The sequence below is a fragment of the Rhamphochromis sp. 'chilingali' genome (genome assembly GCF_963969265.1).
Source record: "Rhamphochromis sp. 'chilingali' genome assembly, chromosome: 22".
Taxonomy (NCBI): Eukaryota; Metazoa; Chordata; class Actinopteri; order Cichliformes; family Cichlidae; genus Rhamphochromis; species Rhamphochromis sp. 'chilingali'.
In genome coordinates, this window is record NC_137950.1 from 14,655,809 (window position 1) to 14,682,674 (window position 26,866).

The window sequence follows — 26,866 nt, forward strand, 5'->3', positions numbered from 1 at the left end:
GTGTTGATGTTCCAAGGAGAATGATGTACAAACTAAAAGAAACAATGTTTTGTCACCCCCAGACTCAGCGAAACCTGAGGAGCCTGATCCATTTCCAAAGGTCTCTTCGCTGCCCTTGACTAGAGACCAGCTGTCAGCAGCTCAATTAGCTGATGAAACACTGCAGAACTGTTTTAAACATACGGTAAGTGCTGAGCAAGTCAATAAAGAACAACAAGCCTATTTTGTAGAACATGATGTTCTAATGCGTCAGTGGTCTCCACCAGGTGCAAAAGGTGCAGAATGGAGTAAAGTCAAGCAGATTGTCATGCCCGCTGTGTACCGGCAGAAAACTAGAAAGCTAGCATTAACTAGCTTGCTCGAGCATCTGTCTTCAGAGCAGCAAGAAGACATAACTGTCTTGATTATTGAATACACCTGTTTTTTCAGGGATGTGCCAACTCGCATTACAGTGCTAGAGCATGATATTGATGTCCAGGGAGCTAAGCCTATTAAGCAGCATCCTTATTGAGCCAGCCCCCATAAATGCTTGCTCATGAGACAGGAGGTTGACTATTTGCTGCAACATGGCTTAGCGAAGCCCAGTCTAAGCCAGATGGCTCACCCCGTTTTATCACAGACTTCCGGAAGGTGAACTCTATGACTGTGGCTGACTCACATCCTCTCCCAAGAACTGAGGATTGCGTGGACAGTATTGTATGGGGCGCCGTTTGTAAACTGAAACATGCCGAAATTAACAGCAACATTTTTCCACATTTAGCTCTAAATCTTACAAAAACATGTTTTTTCGAGTCATTTTTTACAACATTTAGTAAAATATTTGTAACTTTTCATATTTAAAACAGGATTTTAAATGTTAAATCTAAATGCTAAATGTTAAATCTAAATGCTAAATGTTAAATCTAAATGCTAAATGTTAAATCTAAATGTTAAATGTTAAATCTAAATGTTAAATGTTAAATCTAAATGCTAAATGTTAAATCTAAATGTTAAATGTAAATATTATATATAAATCTAAATGTTAAATGTTAAATCTAAATGTTAAATCTAAATGTTATATATAAATCTAAATGTTATATATAAATCTAAATGTTAAATATTAAATCTAAATGTTAAATATTAAATCTAAATGTTAAATCTAAATGTTATATATAAATCTAAATGTTAAATGTTACGGGAAACTAAATATTTAGCTAATATGCAAATTTATTGTACGGGTCAACGGAAATACCAAAATAAAAGCTTCAAGAAAACCTCCCGCGCTAAAGTGTGCCGGTCGCGGTCAGGAACGGTGTTTGCGCTCCTCTTACGGTCACTTTTGACTGCCATGAGCTGCTTCGACTATTCCCTACCAGCATGTCCAGCGATTTAGCTGAAAACATTGGAAGAGCCGTTTTGTCGGCCATCCAACGATTCAGCGGTAATGCACCCTCGACCTCACAAACGCCGCAGCACTTGGTAAGTTTATTGTATAGCATTTTGGACGGGTTGATAGCAGTGTTAGCAAAACTAGCAAAGCTAAATTACTTAGCTAGTCCTCAATTATTTCATTTGGTAGGCAGCAGACAGAGATCGAACATCATACAACTCTATTTATTTATTTGGTAGGTAGGTAACAGTCGTTCTTGATGTAAATGTTTCCTTAGGAATCCAGCAATGCACCTGGACCAAGTAGACCTGCCGTCTCCACTGGGATACCATACTGCTCGGTAGGCCTTCTTACACATATCATTTAGCTGACTAATTTTTGTTTTTTCTTTGGTGTAATATGTCACCTTAAATTAAATCCTGTCAAAGTAATGATTCTGATTCTACATACATTTCATCTTCTTAGGGGTCCATTACTAGCAGTGTCACATCACCACCAACAACATTCACAAGTTTTACGTCATATTTTATTACTGTTTTTGCTGTGAAGTGTCTTTTGATTGCTCACTTTCATATTTTAAAACTATTGATAAAATATTACTCTAGCTAATCTGTCACAGTACAATTGCCTCAAATTACCCATCTTTTGTTATAGAATTGTGCTCATTGAGATTTTCTGTGCCGTGTTCTAGGATGGTTACCAAGGAAGGCTTCAGATTTCCAAAGAGGAATTGGAAAATGTTCTTTCCCTGAAAACATCTTTTACTGAAGCTGCATCTATCCTTTCCATCTCCAGGCCCACTCTGTATAAGTTACTGCAAGACTATAATATCTCAGAGTCAAAATTCAATGTAATCAGTGACCATGAGTTAGATCAGATAGTGTCCCAGATAAAAACTGAACATCCAAATGTTGGAGAAGTGATGCTGATGGGTCATCTGCGTTCCAAAAACATAGTGGTTCAAAGATGGCGCGTAAGAAAGTCACTGCGGAGGGTGGACTCGGCTGGTGTTCTATCCAGGAGAAGAACTGCAGTTGCTCGGCGAGTATATTCTGTGCCTCATCCAAATTTCATATGGCACATAGATGGAAATCACAAACTGATTCGTTGGAAGTTTGTTGTTCATGGTGCAATAGATGGATACAGCAGGATGTTGATGTTTCTTCAGTGCTCCAGCAATAATCGAGCTGAGACTGTGAAAGCCCTCTTTACTGCAGCTGTTGGACAATTTGGCAGACCCCTGCATATCAGGACTGATCACGGAGGAGAGAATGCTCAGATTTGGGAGGACATGCGAGCAAGCAGGGGTGAAAGCTCTGTCTTAATGGGAAGTTCTGTGCACAACCAGAGGATTGAGCGTTTCAACCGAGACTTAAACAACAACTGTAGCCGCATTTATGCACCTATATTTTATGAATTGGAATCACTTGGTATCCTAGACTTAGAAAATGCAACAGACCTATTTTGCCTTCATTATGTGTTTCTACCACGAATCAACCGCACTTTGAAGGAATTCAAAGCTGGATATAACAATCACTCTGTTTCCACTGAAGGTAATAGAACTCCCATCCAGCTTTTTGCCTGCGGAACTCATGTGTCTCATCGTCACAACCCAGAACTTTCTACAGCAGAGGTCTCCATACCCTCCTTGTCAAACTCTGAAAGTAGGTTTGTCCCATTAAATGACAGCGATTTACAAGAGCTATATACAAGCATTCACCCTTTTGAAGAAGACAACAATAATGGTAAAACATTGTTTCAACGAACACAGCAGTATATTTTTAACAAACTTGTAAATGTGTGACCTCAACCACAGGATACCAGTGATGTTCTAAAGAGTGATGACACTTAATATTCTTAAATGCTGTACAGTAAATGCATTTTTTGTACTACTGCAGAAGCCCCTCCCCTCTAGCAGTGATGCCTCCTGCCACATAAGGACTCAGAGTTAATGACTGACAGTGACTCATAGGCTATTCAGAAGGCTACAACCACTTTTAGTTTATGGGTAAAACCAGTTATTCAGATTGAAGTAAAGATCAAATTCACACTGTAATACAGTATAACAGTGAAAATTATCAACACGGAACAGTCAGTCTTTAAATCAATTCACAAGATTATCTACAGTATTGTTTTAATCATTGTAAAGTTGCAATAGTCTTAATAAATGTTGCTGTTAGATGTCTAAGTAATCCTGGCTTGTTCTACAAAGCATGTTTAGTATACTCTGTGCATAAACTGTTTTGAAGTGTCCTTGTTTAAAAAAGAAAAGCTTAATAAAATTATTGTATTACACCAGTGACTTTATTGATTTGTCGTTGAAAATACAGAGTTAGCATTTTTATAAATCTATTGAAGCTTTGAAAATTATTACATTTCAACATTAAATGCAGTCAGAATTTATTTCAACTATCTTGTATGAAGCAAAGTTACTTGAAACTACAATTAATGAACAGGATTAGAGTTAACAAACCCACCATTTTAATTTCACTTTTTTGGAACATGTTTAGATGGTGCTGAATAAAGCTCCATTCATGAGTGCTACTAAGAAGCAGTAATGAAAAGCATCATCATCAGCCATTGTTGTTTCATTCACAAAAAGCTGAAGCTCATTTGCACATGTGTGTGCAATCGGGAGATGTTTGCTTTCATCGTGAATGAATGTTATTTTAGGAGCTGGTTGAAAACCTATGGCTGGAACCTTGCTGCTCCCGGTGGCAAAAGCCAAGATGTGACCAGGCCTCAAAGCCTTCACAAATGCCTCTTCATCCTTGGTAAGAGTCCTTTCTCCAAGTGAGTCTCTCAGCTCTTCATCTAAAAACAAAGAAAAACCACCGTTAACCTGGGGACACTAAAATAGTTAAAGCTTGAGCTAACAACTAAATGATGGCTAATGTTTTTATAAAAAATACAGAGGTTCTGTCTTTGCCTTGCTTGTCAGTTGTAAGCTATCATACATCTTTATTCCTGTTTTGTGTGTGCGCATGTGACATAAAAAGACAAAGTTTTACTTTAGTGTCCCGAATTGTTTCATGGCCAGACTACATTATGTGAATTTCTGCTTAATTTCGACACACTGGAGAAATTCCCGAAAATTTGACCACCATCAGCTCCTCTCTAACTCTTCTGTTGCTCCCAAGGACAGAATAGCTTGGCCTGAGAACCCCAGCAATTAAACTGGCTGTCAGATCTTTGTCCTCCCCAGATAGGTCAAGCAGAACACGCAAACTGGGGTTCTGTCATGGTCCTGGGCCATGTGGGCCCAGTATTCTTAGTTTTCATGTATTTTTGTATTTTGTTCTTTATTTAGGCCATGCTTCCTGGGTTGATCTGTTACGTTGTTCCTTATGTGTTTTCCCTTCGTGACTCTTACCCCCTGTGTGCCCCTCCGTGTATTTATGAGCCCTCGTCTCTCTTTGTGCTTTATTCTATGTTTTCCCCAGCCCGTTATGTCTGCGTTCTCCCCGTGCTCTCTCTCCTCCTGTTTGAACCTCTGTGTACTTCCTGCTTTACTTTGCCCATCTCCCATCAGTGTTACGTTCACTCCTGCCGTGTCTTGTTATGATTATCAGTGTCACCTGTGTTCCCCGTGTGCATCCACTTCCCCTGATCATCCCTCATGTGTATTTAGTCTCTGTGTTTCGTACAGTCTGTGTCGCGTCGTCCGTGTTCCCACCCTCCGTGTTTCCATGCCCGGTCTATTGTATTCCAAGTCATAGCCTTACCTTAGTTTATTCCCAGTTTAGGTTTCTGTTTAGTTATTGCTCTTGTGCTGCCCTTATTCTGGTTTGCTTCTTTTGTATTCATCAGCCACAATAAAAGGCTCGCTTTTGTTTAAAGTTCACTTCCTTATCACTCGTGTCCGCACCTGAGTCCTCCACGCACTCTCCACACGGTCTGTCACAGCGGACCGTGACAGGTTCTCTCTCAGGAGTGATAAAATCTAGACAGAAAAGTTTAATGGTTAAATTCCAGTTTTAAATATAAAAAGTAGCTCACTCTAAATGATTATAAAATAATGACCAATTGATACAGAAAAAATATAAATCTCACTCCATAGTAGGACAAGCCATCAGTTAGTTGATCGAAACAGCTTTGCCGTTGCAGAACTGCAAGGTATAGAGCTGCATTTTTCACAAACAGATCTTTATTGGCCATGGTGACTGTGAGTGGAAGACCTTCAACTTGATATCGCCATGAGTCGCAGCAGCTGACTGCTTCCTCCAAATCATGTTGAGTTGTTGCATTTACAACCTAAATATTTAAGAAAAACACTTTAAATGTTTGTTTTTTACCAGTGTACACAAATACTGCAGATGGTTCATTTTAATTGGACTCGAAACGTTTTTGTTTTGGTTTATTTGGCTGTATTTCACCAATATTTTTTTTTTTAACAAAAAGGAAACAAATTGAAAATATAATACATGGAATTGCCTCTAATAACCAAAAGTGTATTTATTATATATTATAAAAGAAGACCAGAAGACTTGTGAATATAGGAAATATTACAATATTCTTGTTATAATATTGCAATTCACCTTTTTCAGATTCTCTCTTAACTCAGGGTCACCTATATCATCCGGTGTTAGGTGTACTTGAAGAATGTCTCCTGACACAATGTAGTCTACTACATGTGGAGAGAGAAAGGCAGGTGCTTCTCCACCTTGCACTATTATCGTGGACAACATCCTGCCAATGGTTCGATATACTCCATTTTGCAAGTGTAGGATGTTAAATTTCAGTGTGCATCCATTTGGTGTAGCTGAAAAATAACACACAAAAAAGTATATTCTGTACAGACCCCAAACTGATATCTTGAGATTGACAGACAAAAATGTATTACTTTTTTTTTTTTTACTGTTTCAGACACACAGAACATAACAGATTTATTATCTGTAGTCATTTATTAACTTGTTAATGTTCTGTCAAACAATGTTCAGATCAGGTGGTTGTTGCATTTGTAACATTATAAAAACGAGTGTCGTCAACAAGCCTTTAGGCCTTGAGTAAGTAAGTTAGTTAGTTTGACTGTGAAATCCTATTACCTTCAAAAGCACCACTGTCCTGAAAGATGGCCTTCACCAGTAAACGGAAAAACTCCCGCCTTGGCCCCCCAAGGTCAGCAGCATCTTCCTCTGTATCATGTTCATCGCTTGCAAATGTGACATAAAGCATCTCACAGCTTTCTGCAAACTTGGGTCTCTTGAACTGACGCAAAGCAGTCGACCACACATTGGCTCGACTGATATGGAGTTGTCTTGTTCCTGGTGTAATGACTTTCTCACTATGAGCTCTAAGAAGACCTTCAATTTCTTCTTTGCTGAGCTTCTTAAAAGACCTATATAAAAAAGGGACAATGACAAACAGATCTTGGGGAAAAATGGAAATTTGCTGTACATTTGACTCAAGTGCACAGAGTTACAACATATAATTATGTTGTGATAGTCCATATTAAATTAGTCAGAAATGAGCAATTACCTTTGTAATTGTGTAACTGCAAAAAAATGATGCAAGTAAAGATGCAAATAAAATATTCAATTATCAAAGGTTACTTTCAAATCTTACCTTGAAATATGAACTTCACTCTGTCTATCAGACTCTTCTAGGAGGCTACGCTGAATTGCCTCTTCAAGAGCGTCATCTTCCTCCAGAAAAATAGGGCTAAGTAGATAAGAGATATTAGAAATCATAAAACATGTCAGCCTTGAAGAATTTCTCACACTACATCATTAAAAAAAAATAAATAAATAAATGTAAATCCTAAAGTTGCAGTCATTCAGCAAAAAAAAACCCCAAACATGCAAATTGGAAACTTGCATCAAAACAATATCCTAAACAACATCTAAAATGAAGGATTTCTTTAACCCCTAGACAACAGCTTACACAAATTCTGCCACATTATATGGAAACATCTGCTGTCCCTCTGCCTGTCCCTCATTTTCACTCTCTTGAATGCAGCTCTCTGTTTCCTGATGCTTGGCCTCACTTTCACCTGGTGTTGTAGACAACGCATGATGCACTGAACAAAGGAAAGAAGGTCAGCATGACTTGCTTCATAATGTTAACAGAGCCTTTATATATCCTTATATTAGTTTAAGTGAAAGTTGGGCACATATTCCTCCTTGGCTGTAATCACCTGTGATAATTCGTAAACATTAAAATGGTAAATGGCCTGTATTTGTATAGCGCTTTTACTAGTCCCCCTAAGGACCCCAAAGCGCTTTACACACCCAGTCATCCACCCAGTCACACACTGGTGAAGGCAAGCTACAGTTGTAGCCACAGCTGCCCTGGGGCAGACTGACAGAGGCGAGGCTGCCATATCGCGCCATCGGCCCTTCTGGCCAACACCAGTAGGCGGTAGGTGAATGTCTTGCCCAAGGACACAACGACCGAGACTGTCCGAGCCGGGGCTCGAACCGGCAACCTTCCGATTACAAGGCAAACTCCCAACTCTTGAGCCACGATCGCCCCAATCGGACAAATTAACGATGCTCTCATCAAACAAACCCCCCAGGAATTATTACGCACTGCAGTAACAAAATCTAACTGGTCATCGAGCTTAGAACCTCACTAGGTTTTCATTCACGTCACATACCTCGTCTTCTCCGGCAGACTGGACTTTCAAAGTCACTGTCAGACAGCTCTTCTGGTTCCTCCTGAGGGAAAAGAAAGCATGTTCTACATAAAATCAAATACAGTTTGATTTTATGGCAGACGTGGCATGAGGCTGGTGCGGTTCTCCTGAATCCCCAGCTGACGAGGAAGGTTGCTGAACGGGCCCCTCGGACCCTCCAGCGGAGACAGGAGGCTGAACGGGCCCCTCGGACCCTCCAGCGGAGACAGGAGGCTGAACGGGCCCCTCGGACCCTCCAGCTGACGAGGCGTGAGGCTGGACAGGCCCCTCGGACCCTCCAGCGGAGATAGGCGGCCGGGGCAGAAAGCAGTCTGAGGCGGAGAGAAAGCTCACGCCATTCCTAGCAGGCTCAGAAGCAAACTGTACAGCCGACGTGTGAACCCCTTTTGCTGTCTCATGAACCTGGGCTTCATGTGGTACGACTATGAGAGCAACGCTAGAAAAAGTCCTGGATTCTACAGAGAAAAGAACATGGTCTGTGGTTTCGTTGTGTGCTCCTTCAAAACAGTTACACACAGTTCTTTCAGCTCTGGAGCCCAATTCCGTTATAGTCTCCGGTCCCGGCAAATCAACACTCATCTCACTCTGCTTCATAGAAGGGACGTGAGGCGCAAAAACGCAGTCACTCACCGGAGTTAGCGCGGTGCAACGGCGGCGCCGGCGCCGCCCCCTTCTGGTAGCTGGCGCGATGGGCGCTGATGCCACCACTGCAGAGGGTGGCGTAGCGGCAACACCCTCCTCTGCCCATATCCTCGCTAACGGCGAGGCAGGGGAAGCGAAGTCTGAGCGGGTTGGAGACGGCGAGCGGCTGGTAGGCGGTGCAGCAGGTGAGAGTTCCTCCTCTGGGATGAGCCAGGGTTTCCACCGGAGCTCGTCCTCCCGATAAGCCCGTAACACCTGCTGACGCTCATCGTCCCCGAAGTCTATGGCCTCCACCGCCTCCGTGTGCCGGTTAGTGCAGCATGACGGTGGCGGAAACGAGGAAGCCGATCCACGGTGAGGCGATGGCTGAGTGGAAGTGGACCTCAGCGTTCCCCCTGTCGCAGCCTCTGGCTCATGAGGCAGCGGCGCCGACACCCGTTTACGGGGTGGAGGTGTGGGTGCTGAGGCGGCATCCAGGACCCTCTGGGCCAGCGCACGGGCACGAAGCTCCTCCTTCAGGGGGCCCAGGGAGTCAAATGCCTCGACGAGGCGGGGGAGCTGTCGCAACCGCGGCTCCCGCAACATAATGGCGTCCACGGCCGCCAATCCCGTGGAAACCACTCTCGGATCCGTGCATCCGATGATGCGATCCATAACGCGGCAGAGCCTGTTCAGCTCCTCTCCCACCTCCTCCGAAATGTCCGCTGAGTCCGACATGGTCGCGTCGTACTGTCACGGTCCGCTGTGACAGACCGTGTGGAGAGTGCGTGGAGGACTCAGGTGCGGACACGAGTGATAAGGAAGTGAACTTTAAACAAAAGCGAGCCTTTTATTGTGGCTGATGAATACAAAAGAAGCAAACCAGAATAAGGGCAGCACAAGAGCAATAACTAAACAGAAACCTAAACTGGGAATAAACTAAGGTAAGGCTATGACTTGGAATACAATAGACCGGGCATGGAAACACGGAGGGTGGGAACACAGACGACGCGACACAGACTGTACGAAACACAGAGACTAAATACACATGAGGGATGATCAGGGGAAGTGGATGCACACGGGGAACACAGGTGACACTGATAATCATAACAAGACACGGCAGGAGTGAACGTAACACTGATGGGAGATGGGCAAAGTAAAGCAGGAAGTACACAGAGGTTCAAACAGGAGGAGAGAGAGCACGGGGAGAACGCAGACATAACGGGCTGGGGAAAACATAGAATAAAGCACAAAGAGAGACGAGGGCTCATAAATACACGGAGGGGCACACAGGGGGTAAGAGTCACGAAGGGAAAACACATAAGGAACAACGTAACAGATCAACCCAGGAAGCATGGCCTAAATAAAGAACAAAATACAAAAATACATGAAAACTAAGAATACTGGGCCCACATGGCCCAGGACCATGACAGAACCCCAGTTTGCGTGTTCTGCTTGACCTATCTGGGGAGGACAAAGATCTGACAGCCAGTTTAATTGCTGGGGTTCTCAGGCCAAGCTATTCTGTCCTTGGGAGCAACAGAAGAGTTAGAGAGGAGCTGATGGTGGTCAAATTTTCGGGAATTTCTCCAGTGTGTCGAAATTAAGCAGAAATTCACATAATGTAGTCTGGCCATGAAACAATTCGGGACACTAAAGTAAAACTTTGTCTTTTTATGTCACATGCGCACACACAAAACAGGAATAAAGATGTATGATAGCTTACAACTGACAAGCAAGGCAAAGACAGAACCTCTGTATTTTTTATAAAAACATTAGCCATCATTTAGTTGTTAGCTCAAGCTTTAACTATTTTAGTGTCCCCAGGTTAACGGTGGTTTTTCTTTGTTTTTAGATGAAGAGCTGAGAGACTCACTTGGAGAAAGGACTCTTACCAAGGATGAAGAGGCATTTGTGAAGGCTTTGAGGCCTGGTCACATCTTGGCTTTTGCCACCGGGAGCAGCAAGGTTCCAGCCATAGGTTTTCAACCAGCTCCTAAAATAACATTCATTCACGATGAAAGCAAACATCTCCCGATTGCACACACATGTGCAAATGAGCTTCAGCTTTTTGTGAATGAAACAACAATGGCTGATGATGATGCTTTTCATTACTGCTTCTTAGTAGCACTCATGAATGGAGCTTTATTCAGCACCATCTAAACATGTTCCAAAAAAGTGAAATTAAAATGGTGGGTTTGTTAACTCTAATCCTGTTCATTAATTGTAGTTTCAAGTAACTTTGCTTCATACAAGATAGTTGAAATAAATTCTGACTGCATTTAATGTTGAAATGTAATAATTTTCAAAGCTTCAATAGATTTATAAAAATGCTAACTCTGTATTTTCAACGACAAATCAATAAAGTCACTGGTGTAATACAATAATTTTATTAAGCTTTTCTTTTTTAAACAAGGACACTTCAAAACAGTTTATGCACAGAGTATACTAAACATGCTTTGTAGAACAAGCCAGGATTACTTAGACATCTAACAGCAACATTTATTAAGACTATTGCAACTTTACAATGATTAAAACAATACTGTAGATAATCTTGTGAATTGATTTAAAGACTGACTGTTCCGTGTTGATAATTTTCACTGTTATACTGTATTACAGTGTGAATTTGATCTTCAATCTGAATAACTGGTTTTACCCATAAACTAAAAGTGGTTGTAGCCTTCTGAATAGCCTATGAGTCACTGTCAGTCATTAACTCTGAGTCCTTATGTGGCAGGAGGCATCACTGCTAGAGGGGAGGGGCTTCTGCAGTAGTACAAAAAATGCATTTACTGTACAGCATTTAAGAATATTAAGTGTCATCACTCTTTAGAACATCACTGGTATCCTGTGGTTGAGGTCACACATTTACAAGTTTGTTAAAAATATACTGCTGTGTTCGTTGAAACAATGTTTTACCATTATTGTTGTCTTCTTCAAAAGGGTGAATGCTTGTATATAGCTCTTGTAAATCGCTGTCATTTAATGGGACAAACCTACTTTCAGAGTTTGACAAGGAGGGTATGGAGACCTCTGCTGTAGAAAGTTCTGGGTTGTGACGATGAGACACATGAGTTCCGCAGGCAAAAAGCTGGATGGGAGTTCTATTACCTTCAGTGGAAACAGAGTGATTGTTATATCCAGCTTTGAATTCCTTCAAAGTGCGGTTGATTCGTGGTAGAAACACATAATGAAGGCAAAATAGGTCTGTTGCATTTTCTAAGTCTAGGATACCAAGTGATTCCAATTCATAAAATATAGGTGCATAAATGCGGCTACAGTTGTTGTTTAAGTCTCGGTTGAAACGCTCAATCCTCTGGTTGTGCACAGAACTTCCCATTAAGACAGAGCTTTCACCCCTGCTTGCTCGCATGTCCTCCCAAATCTGAGCATTCTCTCCTCCGTGATCAGTCCTGATATGCAGGGGTCTGCCAAATTGTCCAACAGCTGCAGTAAAGAGGGCTTTCACAGTCTCAGCTCGATTATTGCTGGAGCACTGAAGAAACATCAACATCCTGCTGTATCCATCTATTGCACCATGAACAACAAACTTCCAACGAATCAGTTTGTGATTTCCATCTATGTGCCATATGAAATTTGGATGAGGCACAGAATATACTCGCCGAGCAACTGCAGTTCTTCTCCTGGATAGAACACCAGCCGAGTCCACCCTCCGCAGTGACTTTCTTACGCGCCATCTTTGAACCACTATGTTTTTGGAACGCAGATGACCCATCAGCATCACTTCTCCAACATTTGGATGTTCAGTTTTTATCTGGGACACTATCTGATCTAACTCATGGTCACTGATTACATTGAATTTTGACTCTGAGATATTATAGTCTTGCAGTAACTTATACAGAGTGGGCCTGGAGATGGAAAGGATAGATGCAGCTTCAGTAAAAGATGTTTTCAGGGAAAGAACATTTTCCAATTCCTCTTTGGAAATCTGAAGCCTTCCTTGGTAACCATCCTAGAACACGGCACAGAAAATCTCAATGAGCACAATTCTATAACAAAAGATGGGTAATTTGAGGCAATTGTACTGTGACAGATTAGCTAGAGTAATATTTTATCAATAGTTTTAAAATATGAAAGTGAGCAATCAAAAGACACTTCACAGCAAAAACAGTAATAAAATATGACGTAAAACTTGTGAATGTTGTTGGTGGTGATGTGACACTGCTAGTAATGGACCCCTAAGAAGATGAAATGTATGTAGAATCAGAATCATTACTTTGACAGGATTTAATTTAAGGTGACATATTACACCAAAGAAAAAACAAAAATTAGTCAGCTAAATGATATGTGTAAGAAGGCCTACCGAGCAGTATGGTATCCCAGTGGAGACGGCAGGTCTACTTGGTCCAGGTGCATTGCTGGATTCCTAAGGAAACATTTACATCAAGAACGACTGTTACCTACCTACCAAATAAATAAATAGAGTTGTATGATGTTCGATCTCTGTCTGCTGCCTACCAAATGAAATAATTGAGGACTAGCTAAGTAATTTAGCTTTGCTAGTTTTGCTAACACTGCTATCAACCCGTCCAAAATGCTATACAATAAACTTACCAAGTGCTGCGGCGTTTGTGAGGTCGAGGGTGCATTACCGCTGAATCGTTGGATGGCCGACAAAACGGCTCTTCCAATGTTTTCAGCTAAATCGCTGGACATGCTGGTAGGGAATAGTCGAAGCAGCTCATGGCAGTCAAAAGTGACCGTAAGAGGAGCGCAAACACCGTTCCTGACCGCGACCGGCACACTTTAGCGCGGGAGGTTTTCTTGAAGCTTTTATTTTGGTATTTCCGTTGACCCGTACAATAAATTTGCATATTAGCTAAATATTTAGTTTCCCGTAACATTTAGATTTAACATTTAACATTTAGATTTATATATAACATTTAGATTTAACATTTAACATTTAGATTTATATATAACATTTAGATTTAACATTTAACATTTAGATTTATATATAACATTTAGATTTAATATTTAACATTTAGATTTAACATTTAACATTTAGATTTAACATTTAACATTTAGATTTATATATAACATTTAGATTTAACATTTAACATTTAGATTTATATATAATATTTACATTTAACATTTACATTTAAATATAATATTTACATTTAACATTTAACATTTACATTTAAATATAATATTTACATTTAACATTTAGCATTTAGATTTAACATTTAACATTTAGATTTAACATTTAGCATTTAGATTTAACATTTAAAATCCTGTTTTAAATATGAAAAGTTACAAATATTTTACTAAATGTTGTAAAAAATGACTCGAAAAAACATGTTTTTGTAAGATTTAGAGCTAAATGTGGAAAAATGTTGCTGTTAATTTCGGCATGTTTCAGTTTACAAACGGCGCCCCATAGTATTGGGACTGCTCAGTATGTCACTAAATTAGATCTTCTTAAAGGTTACTAGCAGGTTCCTTTAACTGAACGTGCCTCTAACATCTCTGCCTTTGTAACACCTGATGATTTTTTGCAGTACACAGTCATGGCGTTTGGAATGTATAACGCTCCAGCCACCTTCCAGAGGCTGGTAAATAAAGTCCTCCGTGGCCTGTCCAACTGCAGTGCCTACCTAGATGATCTAGTAATTTATGCTGAAACATGGCAAGATCATTTGGAAACTCTACGCCAGGTATTCCACCGTTTGGCTCAGGCGACTCTAATTCTCAACTTAGCCAAGTGTGAGTTTGCCAAAGCTACGGTGACGTACTTGGGCAGGGCGGTGGGACGTGGACATGTCCGGCCCATTGATGCCAAAGTAGCAGTGATTAAAGAGTTCCCCACACCTAGTACCGGGTGTGAGTTGTGTAGGTTTCTAGGGATGGTGGTAGTGATCTGTTGGTCAAGAACAAAACGGCTCTTAGAGCCGGATCTTTGAAGTGAACAACGCGAGCTGGCTCCTTATCGCAAGCCGTGGGTTTTTTCTTTTCTTTCTCTCACCCTCTCTCTCGCACTTTTTTCCGCTTCACTCTGCACGTGAGCCTTGTGCTTTGCGCTGGGAAGAGGGGGGAGTATGAGGTGCCGTAAGGGACATTATTACTGAAACGCTCTCACACACACTACTGAAACGCTCTCACACACACAACTGAAATTTTAGCTCTCACACACACTACTGAAACGCTCTCACACACACAACTGAAATTTTAGCTCTCACACACACAACTGAAACGCTCTCACACACACAACTGAAATTTTAGCTCTCACACACACTACTGAAACGCTCTCACACACACAACTGAAATTTTAGCTCTCACACACACAACTGAAACGCTCTCACACACACAACTGAAACACTCTCACACACACAACTGAAACACTCTCACACACACAACTGAAACGCTCTCACACACACTACTGAAACGCCCTCACACACACTACTGAAATTTTAGCTCTCACACACACAACTGAAACGCTCTCACACACACAACTGAAACGCTCTCACACACACAACTGAAACGCTCTCACACACACTACTGAAATTTTAGCTCTCACACACACTACTGAAACGCTCTCACACACACTACTGAAACGCTCTCACACACACTACTGAAATTTTAGCTCTCACACACACAACTGAAACGCTCTCACACACACAACTGAAATTTTAGCTCTCACACACACAACTGAAACGCTCTCACACACACTACTGAAAAACCAAGGCATTTCAGTTGAACAGGAAGGCATTTCAGTTAAACAGGAAGGCATTTCAGTTGAACAGGAAGGCATTTCAGTTGAACAGGAAGGCATTTCAGTTGAACAGGAAGGCATTTCAGTTAAACAGGAAGGTGTTTCAGTTGAACAGGAAGGTGTTTCAGTCGAACAGGAAGGCGTTTCAGTTGAACAGGAAGGCATTTCAGTTGAACAGGAAGGCATTTCAGTTAAACAGGAAGGTGTTTCAGTCGAACAGGAAGGCGTTTCAGTTGAACAGGAAGGCATTTCAGTTAAACAGGAAGGCATTTCAGTTAAACAGGAAGTTAATTCTTGACAAGGAAACTGAAGGAAAAAGTGTTAGATTTCAAACAAACCACTACACAGATGTCTACTCAGCAACCTGTTAGTTAGGGGTGGGTTTTTATAATCGATTTATTGATTAAAATCGATTCTGGCTTGGATAACGTGAAATCGATTCATTAAAATCCTGAATCGATTTTTTAATATAAATTTATTTTACCCGAAATGCCAGAATCTCTGGTGAAACCTCACAAAATTTCAACAACCACCAAACAGCTAAGACAGTAAATGAGAGCAGGTACACGGCTTCTGCACAAAGACGTAAACACACAGCGCGGACCCGCGGATCAGAATCAGTGAGATGTCGCCTTTCTCACCCGACAGCACGGACACGGTCGGGGCTGAAAGCCGACAGCTCGCTGACTCTGATCTGTCGGCAGGTCCGCGCTTTGTTTTCACCCCGTTTTTGCGCCGATTCTAAAGCTGTTAGTTTTATCTCTCTCCAAACAATATTGACTGAACCAGCAGCAAAAGAAGATCCAAACTGCGTTTCACATAAAAATCGTCATGAATTCCCTAACTGTTTTGCTTCCACCACGATAAAATCGCACGTCATGCACAGCCCTCTCTCTCTCTTTCTCTCTCTCTGTACTTCAAGAACAGTTTCCCGTCTAAAAATCTGTTTTCTGTATTATTCGCTTGCTTGTTATGCACAAGTCTACTGTTGTTTACAGCGCAGTCGGCCGCTGTTTTTTGTTTTTTTTTTCATTTTACATACTTCTGAAAAGAAAACCTAATTTCTGCCGTTCAATACTGAATAAATTTAAACTTTTTAAAATTATGCAAAATGCAAAACGTTAGCCGTGTCTCTAATAAAACCGCTGTAACGTCAGAGGTAACGTTCATATGTTAATGGTTTTCTTTCGTTTTTGATGTACTGCAGAATATTTTTTATAAAATCCCAGGCCAGGAAAACCACCTTCATGTTTTTATGTGTTTTATCTTCAGCTACTTTGACACAAAGGCATCTGCTGTGATGCTCACACCTTTGATAAAGTCTTGCGTGTGTCAGCTTCCTTTTTTTAAATACAAAAATATGTAAATGTACTGATCTGAATTATAATATTTCTGACTGTCAAAATTCCCCATAATCAAATCGAATTGAATTGAATCGAATCGTGGAACAAATCGATTCTGGACTTTAGTGAGACAGCTGCATTACTTAACAATATATTAGCCTCAGCATAAGTCAAAATTTAGAATAGCGGGAGACGTGCATTATCCTGGTTATTTTTTTGGCATATGTGCTTTTTGTCTTTTTTTTAGCAAAGAAAAATATCTTAAAATCATCAATAAAACCAGGGAGAGAAGGCTTAGCGTTCCTCCATTTAGCACAATGGATATGATATTTACTCAAAAGTATTGTTAAGATATTCATTGTGTGTACTCATGTTGTACAGTGTTTAACTGCATTATGGTTACTGTGGTTTAACAGAGACAGTATTTTAGTTGCCACCACAAGGAGGCACTGTTTCATTGTAAGAGCACGGATGCTGCGTCATCACGCCCCTAAGAAAAAAAAAAGTATACCACAACGAAAATGGCACCCATGAGAAAAGTTTTGCCGCATGTTGATGAGGAATAAAGTTCCCAAAAATATTAAGGACATTTTTTCCTCCGTCGTCATTTTCCTTCGAGTTGATCGCTGTCGATGCTGCAATACTCAACAAGTATGATGATGTTAATAATGTCTGAGACATCCAATGCTAGATGATCCATATAAAAAAAATTATGATGTAATTCAAACAGTGGCACATCATTAATATTTAGGGAAATCCAATTTTTTAAGTTGCACCAAATACATTGTGTGATAGGGCATAGGAAAAAAAAAGATGTTCTAGGGTTTCATTTTCATCAGTACAAAAAGAACACTGATCCACCTCAAAGCCAAATCTCTTTTTTTAGAAATTCTGCCACAGTATTAGTTTTGTTTAAAGTGTGTTTCTTTAACTTTAGGTAGAATAGGCTATTTCATAAATTTTTAGTATGCTTTATCCAGTGTATATGAAATAACTAAATTAGAACCATGCCATGTAACCATTCTGTTGTAACTATGAAATATTTTGTCTTTGAAGAAACTACTAACAAATTTCTTATTGCATTTTTATCAAACAGCTGACATTGCCCTAGCAATAAATTTGGGAGCACTGATGAGAAATTATTGTATATCATAAAAATTTTAATCAAATGAAGCAGAGGCAGTGGGACCAGTTCACAAAATTTGTTATATTCTCTTTGAGAACAGTTTAGACAATATTTTTCTGAAAAGTCTGTGTAACTTAGAATGACACCGTTATCATCCAACAAATCTGTTATGAATATAATATTTTTGTTCAAACCAGTCACTCTTGAAAATTGATTTTTGATTAAGTGTTATTACCCTATTATTCCATAAGGTTGAATTATGGGGAGAAGTTGTGGGTAAATCTCATTTTCCCAAAAATGCAACGTCTGTTTTGGAAAGTTTGATATCTTTATGGGGATTTTATTTGCCGCAAAATCACATTTCAAAATAAAGTCTAATCCTGTATACTATTTTATTAAACAAGAATCATGGGATGTGGAGCTAAGTAGAGTCTGGCTGTGACAGACAAGATTTTAACCATTTAATTCTAAGGGTGCCAACCATAAATTCCAATTCTGGAGTTTTGATACCACCTTTATTGTATCCCTTCACAAGCTGAGATCTTTCTATGTAATGGGTTTTATTCCTCCACAAAAATTCGAACACATTTCTATTTATGGTTTTCATGGTATTTATCGTTTTTTTATTTTTTATATTGTTTACGTGGCGCAAAAAAGGTTGGGGACTGCTGTACTAGCAGGTTGCTGAGTAGAAATCCTTGTAGTGTTTTGAAATATACCACTTTTTCCATCAGTTTCCTTGTCAGGAAACAACTTCCTGTTCAGCAGAAATGCCTCTGGTTTCAGTGGTGTGTGTGAGAGCGTTTCAGTAGTGTGTGTGAGAGCGTTTCAGTAGTGTGCGTGAGAGCTAAAATTTCAGTAGTGTGTGTGAGAGCGTTTCAGTAGTGTGTGTGAGAGCGTTTCAGTAGTGTGTGTGAGAGCGTTTCAGTTGTGTGTGTGAGAGCGTTTCAGTAGTGTGTGTGAGAGCGTTTCAGTAGTGTGTGTGAGAGCGTTTCAGTAGTGTGTGTGAGAGCTAAAATTTCAGTAGTGTGTGTGAGAGCGTTTCAGTAGTGTGTGTGAGAGCTAAAATTTCAGTTGTGTGTGTGAGAGCTAAAATTTCAGTTGTGTGTGTGAGAGCGTTTCAGTAGTGTGTGTGAGAGCGTTTCAGTAGTGTGTGTGAGAGCTTTTCAGTAGTGTGTGTGAGAGCGTTTCAGTTGTGTGTGTGAGAGCTAAAATTTCAGTAGTGTGTGTGAGAGCGTTTCAGTTGTGTGTGTGAGAGCTAAAATTTCAGTAGTGTGTGTGAGAGCGTTTCAGTAGTGTGTGTGAGAGCGTTTCAGTAATGTGTGTGAGAGCGTTTATGTTGTGTGTGTGAGAGCGTTTCAGTTGTGTGTGTGAGAGCGTTTCAGTAGTGTGTGTGAGAGCTAAAATTTCAGTAGTGTGTGTGAGAGCTAAAATTTCAGTAGTGTGTGTGAGAGCTAAAATTTCAGTTGTGTGTGTGAGAGCTAAAATTTCAGTAGTGTGTGTGAGAGCGTTTCAGTAGTGTGTGTGAGAGCGTTTCAGTAGTGTGTGTGAGAGCGTTTCAGTAGTATGTGTGAGAGCGTTTCAGTAGTGTGTGTGAGAGCGTTTCAGTAGTATGTGTGAGAGCGTTTCAGTAGTGTGTGTGAGAGCGTTTCAGTTGTGTGTGTGAGAGCTAAAATTTCAGTAGTGTGTGTGAGAGCGTTTCAGTTGTGTGTGTGAGAGCGTTTCAGTAGTGTGTGTGAGAGCGTTTCAGTAGTATGTGTGAGAGCGTTTCAGTAGTGTGTGTGAGAGCGTTTCAGTAGTATGTGTGAGAGCGTTTCAGTAGTGTGTGTGAGAGCTAAAATTTCAGTAGTGTGTGTGAGAGCGTTTCAGTTGTGTGTGTGAGAGCGTTTCAGTTGTGTGTGTGAGAGCTAAAATTTCAGTAGTGTGTGTGAGAGCGTTTCAGTAGTGTGTGTGAGAGCTAAAATTTCAGTAGTGTGTGTGAGAGCATTTCAGTTGTGTGTGTGAGAGCGTTTCAGTAGTGTGTGTGAGAGCTAAAATTTCAGTAGTGTGTGTGAGAGCATTTCAGTTGTGTGTGTGAGAGCGTTTCAGTAGTGTGTGTGAGAGCGTTTCAGTAGTGTGTGTGAGAGCTAAAATTTCAGTAGTGTGTGTGAGAGCGTTTCAGTAGTGTGTGTGAGAGCTAAAATTTCAGTTGTGTGTGTGAGAGCTAAAATTTCAGTTGTGTGTGTGAGAGCGTTTCAGTAGTGTGTGTGAGAGCGTTTCAGTAGTGTGTGTGAGAGCGTTTCAGTTGTGTGTGTGAGAGCTAAAATTTCAGGAGTGTGTGTGAGAGCGTTTCAGTTGTGTGTGTGAGAGCTAAAATTTCAGTAGTGTGTGTGAGAGCGTTTCAGTAGTGTGTGTGAGAGCGTTTCAGTAATGTGTGTGAGAGCGTTTATGTTGTGTGTGTGAGAGCGTTTCAGTAGTGTGTGTGAGAGCGTTTCAGTAGTGTGTGTGAGAGCTAAAATTTCAGTAGTGTGTGTGAGAGCTAAAATTTCAGTAGTGTGTGTGAGAGCTAAAATTTCAGTTGTGTGTGTGAGAGCTAAAATTTCAGTAGTGTGTGTGAGAGTGTTTCAGTAGTGTGTGTGAGAGCGTTTCAGTAGTGTGTGTGAGAGCGTTTCAGTAGTATGTGTGAGAGCGTTTCAGTAGTGTGTGTGAGAGCGTTTCAGTAGTATGTGTGAGAGCGTTTCAGTAGTGTGTGTGAGAGCGTTTCAGTAGTGTGTGTGAGAGCGTTTCAGTTGTGTGTGTGAGAGCTAAAATTTCAGTAGTGTGTGTGAGAGCGTTTCAGTTGTGTGTGTGAGAGCGTTTCAGTAGTGTGTGTGAGAGCGTTTCAGTAGTATGTGTGAGAGCGTTTCAGTAGTGTGTGTGAGAGCGTTTCAGTAGTATGTGTGAGAGCGTTTCAGTAGTGTGTGTGAGAGCGTTTCAGTAGTGTGTGTGAGAGCTAAAATTTCAGTAGTGTGTGTGAGAGCGTTTCAGTTGTGTGTGTGAGAGCGTTTCAGTTGTGTGTGTGAGAGCTAAAATTTCAGTAGTGTGTGTGAGAGCGTTTCAGTAGTGTGTGTGAGAGCTAAAATTTCAGTAGTGTGTGTGAGAGCATTTCAGTTGTGTGTGTGAGAGCGTTTCAGTTGTGTGTGTGAGAGCGTTTCAGTAATAATGTCCCTTACGGCACCTCATAGGGGAGGGGCGGTAGTAACACTCGCAATAGCACAGGAACAGAGCAGGAGGGAAAGAGAGAAAGAGAGCCAGGGACAATAACGTCACATTAGAAACGTATAGTAATCATCCACAACTATTTTCAGTTGCAGATGATAAAGGATTCAGAAAGTTTATTCATGCAGGCCCATATGACAGAGAATGTGCATCTTCTTTTTGTTTTCATATTTTAATTTATATTTGTGTTGTGATTTGCAGTGTTTTGTGTTGTTTCACTTTAAATTTGTTTAAAAGGAAAGCTGAAAATTTAAATAGTTAAAAGTTGAAATATAAATAGTTGGTTTTTGTATTATATGATTTATTTATTACATTTTATGTGGAGTGAATAAATAAAAGTATATTTCCAGTGGCCGCTAGAGACGAAGCACGTACAAAGTCCGAAGCACGTACGAAACATAACAGAAGTGCTCCAGGATGCTCGGCGCAGTGTTGAGCTTTTGTGCTGCTTCCTGGCTAGTGGCTACACAAGCCAGGAAGTACCAACGACCGAATTTGGTGTGTGTTAGTAACAGGTAAATGAACTTTTTTTTTTTAATTATTTGAATATATGAGTGCTTGTGTATAAATACACAAACAATACACATATGCTTTTAATTGTGTAATTTAAGTGATCTAGGTAGCTCTGTTTTGGAAGTTCAGTTAACGCTAGAAATGTGTTTTGGAGTTTGTTCGTGCTTTGGAATTTGTATGTGCTTTTTGGAGTTTGTACGTGCTTTGTCTTTATTTTAAGCCGGTGTTGCCTCGACCAGTTCAAAACTCCTGCCAATAACCGGGCAGAAACACCAAAACTGTAGAGACTAGAGCCCTCACCGTCTCTCCCCGATCTTTTTGGCAGAAGAAGCGCGACAAGACAATAGACTAGGTTCAACTTTTCATTGCAAACAAATTAAACAAATTCGCATTTGGAGATCAACCAATTGCACACAAACCATGGTATGCCCTACATAACACTAGTTGATCTGAACCCTCCTGACTCAGCAGTTACACTTATACCTTTGCACCCCCACCTCCTGTCACCCGACTCTCAACCTTAGTGGAAAAGTAAAATCCTCACAGGGGTCCCACAGGCTCACTGTTATCTCCTTTTAAGGAGTTGTTTCCCATTCTCACAGAAACTAACACTTAAAGGTGTTATCTGCTTCTGTCCAGCTGCGGTCACTCTCCGAGTTCTATCTCTCTCTCTCTATGTGTGTGCATGTTAGTATGACCTACTGACCTATGATCTACTTAAATGACTAACAAATATAATGCTTTGCTAACAGTTACGCAGCTAAATCCCTAGAGTTATAATAATATATTCCCACACTTACTATGACCCCTATTAAGCTGTGCTTGAAGCTGTTGTCCTGTGAGCCACCTATCACGCAAGCTGTTAACTCTCAGAAACTTGTCCTCTGATTCAGTTGTGGCTTTGGGTCTGCCAGACCTCTTCCTATCAGAGTTTCCCCAGTATCATGACGTCAAGAACTACAGTTGTGAGTTCTCAAAGAGTAATGACCTACAAATTGTTATGGAATAAACATATATTCTTAGTGCTTATTTTCTGAGGATATTGTTTTATGTATCTTAGTAACAAAGGCTTGTAAACCAAGGCCAGTTTGACTCACAAACTAAGTGCTCAGCCAGACTGAAAAACAGGAAGTTACTGTAAAGCTGTACAAGCATATTAATAAATATAGGAAGCCAGACAGAAAAAGAGGAACTAGTAAAATATAAGGAGTTGTTTGTATCAAAACTGTGTGTGACGTGTAAAGTACCAGAATAACACCTATATGAGACACATTTTTTAGCTTCTAATGTTAAGAGATTCTGCAACTGGCTTTGGGCTGTGCAGGGCTCTCTCTTCCGGAAGATGATTGAATAAAAGAATTCTGAATGTTTTGACCACTCTAAGTTGGGTTTTCTCTGTTCTATCATGGGGATAAAAGAATCGGGCTTAATAAAGTCTGTGGCTTTTACTCCAGCAAGAGAATCTCCTTACCACCAGTGTACATGCGTGATTTCATCCCAGCTAACAGAACTCCCAGCTACTGTATTTTCACGACCATAAGACTAAAAGTCTTAGATTTTCTTCAAAAAGTACGGCGCGCCCTATAGCGCAGTGCGCCCTGTGTGTTGTAAGGAGGACGTAGTAGAGAACACCATGAGAACGCTAAAGGGTGAAGTGTGGGCGGTGGATCATCGAGCAAAGAACGAGCGGGAGAAGTGTTTCGACGGTCACCATTCGGCTAAAAGCAGTTTCACTAGCTGAAGAGATGAACATTGAACATTTCCAAGGAGGTCCGTCTTGGTGCTTTCGTTTTATGAAACGGTGCCATTTTTCCATCCGGACCAGGACTACAGTAGCGCAGCAACTTCCAGCGGATTATAAGGAAAAGCTGGCCATCTTCCGCTCCTACTGCAGCAAACACATCGGCGACAAAAACATCCAGCCCAGCCACATCACAAACATGGACGAGGTCCCGCTCACTTTTGACATCCCGGTGAGTCACACTGTGGAGAAGAAGGGGACCAGCATGGTAGCGATACGCACAACAGGGTATGAAAAGTCTTCTTTTACTGTTGTGCTTGGCTGCCATGCTAATGGACAGAAACTGCCGCCTATGGTGATTTTTAAGCGAAAGACTTTGCCTAAAGAGAAGTTTCCAGCAGGAATCATCATTAAGGCAAATGAAAAGGGCTGGATGGATGAGGAAATGATGAAAGAGTGGCTGAGGGAGGTGTATGTAAGGAGACCAGGTGGTTTTTTCCACGCATCACCATCGCTCTTAATCTGTGACTCTATGCGTGCCCATCTCACAGCCGATGTGAAAAAACTAGTGAAACAAATGAACTGTGAGCTTGCTGTCATTCCGGGAGGCCTGACAAAGGAACTCCAACCGCTGGACATCGGTGTGAACCGCCCGTTCAAAGTAAGTCTGCGAGCGGCCTGGGAGCGATGGATGACCGATGGAGACCACAGTTTCACCAAGAGTGGAAGGCAGCGCCGGGGGTGTTACGCCACAATTTGCCAATGGATTGTAGATGCTTGGGCTAACATGTCTGCTGGCACTGTTGTTCGAGCTTTCGCAAAAGCCGGCATCATTTCCGAGGAGCCGCACGGCACGGAAAGTGACTCTGACAGTGAAGAAAGTGAACCTGGCATGTTTGATGGAGATTTAGCGCAGCTGTTCAATTCAGACACAGAGGATGAGGACTTCGATGGGTTTGATTGATGATAAAAATGTGAGTACCAAACTTCGTTTTGCTCCTGCTTTATTTTTAAATACGCACACTTGTATGCTTGTGTGTTGTTGATGATGACGATTACCGGTAATAGAAATGTGAGTAAGGTACCGAACTCAGGTTTGCTCCCGCTTTATTTTTAAATACGCATACGGTACTTGTATGCGCCCTATAATCCAGTGCGCCTTATGTGTGTGTTAAATACAGTAATGGCACACATAACTGAGACTGCGCCTTTTAGTACAGTGCGTCTTATGGTCGTGAAAATACGGTAATGAAACTGCAGGGGAATGGCCCCATCTAGAACACTTACAGGCAGAAATTGCACCTCTGCAGGACAGTGAAGTGGGTCTGCTTATTGGATACAACTGTACACAAGCCCTACTTCCAAGAGAGGTTGTGTCTGGCAAAGAGAATGGGCCTTATGCCCAACGTACAGACCTTGGATGGAGTATTGTTGGTAATGGGAACTCCTGTGTTGCTTATGGGGACGCAACTGGAATCAGTCATCGCATAGTTGTGAGACAAGTGATACCAGATGTTGTCTTCTGTCAACCTCAAAAGGGTAGTTCATTATGTGAGCCAAACCAAAGTAAAGGAAGTCACTCCCTCAGACATCATAAGGGTCTTGGAATCAGACTTTTCAGAAAGAACTGGAGAAGATGTTGTGTCTCAAGATGATCTCAAGTTCCTGACAAAGTTAAGAGAAAACATCATCTAAAATGATACAGGTCACTTTGAAATGCCACTGCCTGGCAGACAATGCAAGGTGGGAGAAATCAAGGAGGATGATCCTGAACTGATTGTGTGTAACACTAAGTCAAAGGAAGACCAATCATTGTTGGATCACCTCAAGAAATTCTCTGACTGGTCAAAGTTATCGAGAGCAGTTGCCAGACTGAAACGATACATCAGAATGACAAGTGATAGCACAAGTCTAGAGGAAAGGAAATAAGCAGAACTTGTTATTGCCAAGTTGCTTCAGATGAGATAAAGAGCTTGAAACAAAAAACAATAGTTGAAACCAGTCCACTGTGCAAGTTAAATCCTTTCTTGGATGAAGAATGGATTTTAAGAGTGGGAGGATGTTTAAGTCAAGCCACGTTGCACCCTCATGTGAAGCATACAGCAATTCTACCAAAGAATAGCTATGTAGCAGCTTTACTAATCAAGCACTTTCACAAAATAATCCATCATCAAGGATGTGGAATGACAATGAACGAACTGTGAGCAAATGGTTGGTGGATCCTGGGATGCAGCAGTGCAGTTTCATCACATATTATTAAATGTGTGACCTGCAGGAATTACAGAAGATCCACTGAAGAGCAAAAAATGGGTGACTTGCCACAAGATAGGACAGAAACAACACCGCCTTTTACTTACTTTGGCATGGACTGCTTTGGTCCAATCTATGTTAAGGAAGGAAGAAAGACTCAAAAAATATGGTCTTTTATATACCTATCTATGTTCAAGAGCCATACATATAGAAGTGGTTGATGACATGACAACTGATGCATTTCTCAATGCTTTAAGGGCATTCATTGATAAGAGGAAATGTTCGACAGCTAAGATCCGACCAAGGAACAAATTTTGTTGGTGCTAGGAGAGAGATCATGGAGTTAATGAAAGGAATGATCAAGAAAAGGCTAGCACTCTGGGATGTGAATTTCTCATGAACCCCCCCAGCAAGTCATATGGGAGGTGTCTGGGAGCGTCAAATAAGGACTATAAGAAGTGTTCTTACTGCTATTTACGGTCAGTCATCACAAAGGCTTGACTGCACCTCCTTAAGAACCTTTCTGTATGAGGTCATAGCTATCTTCAGTAGCAGACCACTCACAACTGAACATTTGAATGATCCATCAGGCCCTGAACCACTGACTCCAAACCACATCTTAACAATGAAGTCCAAGATCGTTCTGCCCCCGCCTGGAGAGTTTGTCAAAGAAGATGTTTATCTTAGAGTCAGAAGTTTATCCAGGATCAGATAATCGAGTGAGGAAAATAAAGTTGCTCATTGGTGATAATACACATGACAAAGGTGGGACCCCCACAGCTAAAACAGTTTTTCTTGAGAGACCTGTTCAAAGGGTGGTTACTCTCTTAGAAGCAGACTAAAGGGTTGTTTGCTAGAAGTTACCTGACAAAGAGTTGATAACAGGACATTCTTTGGTGATAAGTAGAAATGCTTGTTTAAAGACACTATTTCATTAGGAAAATCCCACATAAAGATTAGTGCGATTTGGTGGGAGTGTAGCTGTTGGCATGATGACATTGTTTATATAATTTGGATTATTTCTTTATCTTGTCAAGGTCCATGCCATTACTGTAAATTGTTTAAGCTGTACATTACTTTATGTTTTGTTATTTTATTTTCACGGACCCGGTTCCAGGGACTCGGGGTCTGTCAGCAGTGTGGACTATGATTATTATTATTATTATTGTATTTTATGGGGGTGTTCTGCTCTGCTGCTTTTCCTGTGCTCCATGTTTGTGTTTTGGCAGGAGGTCAGTGTGCTGGAGGGACCCCCATGTCCAGCGCGCCCTCCACATCCAGCGTGGCCTCCATGTCGTC

At 41.1% G+C, this 26,866-nt stretch overlaps 3 protein-coding genes across 3 annotated transcripts in view; 1 reads left to right on the forward strand and 2 right to left on the reverse strand.

Annotated features, from left to right (window-relative positions):
• The window catches only part of LOC308391256 (integrin alpha-M-like), a 219,646-nt gene that overhangs the window by 76,756 nt on the left and 116,024 nt on the right, over positions 1-26,866 (reverse strand). The gene's annotated exons all lie outside the window — the stretch shown is intronic.
• LOC308391266 (uncharacterized protein) lies at positions 1,216-4,251 on the forward strand. Its single transcript, XM_080873842.1, has 3 exons — positions 1,216-1,458; positions 1,647-1,709; positions 2,061-4,251. The coding sequence occupies exons 1-3, from the start codon at positions 1,357-1,359 to the stop codon at positions 3,171-3,173; spliced, it is 1,278 nt and encodes a 425-aa protein (XP_080729968.1). The 5' UTR covers positions 1,216-1,356; the 3' UTR covers positions 3,174-4,251.
• Positions 10,415-13,404, reverse strand: LOC308391265 (uncharacterized protein). The gene is made up of 3 exons (XM_080873841.1): positions 13,203-13,404; positions 12,952-13,014; positions 10,415-12,600 (listed from the first exon to the last, which is right to left on the reverse strand). The coding sequence occupies exons 1-3, from the start codon at positions 13,302-13,304 to the stop codon at positions 11,488-11,490; spliced, it is 1,278 nt and encodes a 425-aa protein (XP_080729967.1). The 5' UTR covers positions 13,305-13,404; the 3' UTR covers positions 10,415-11,487.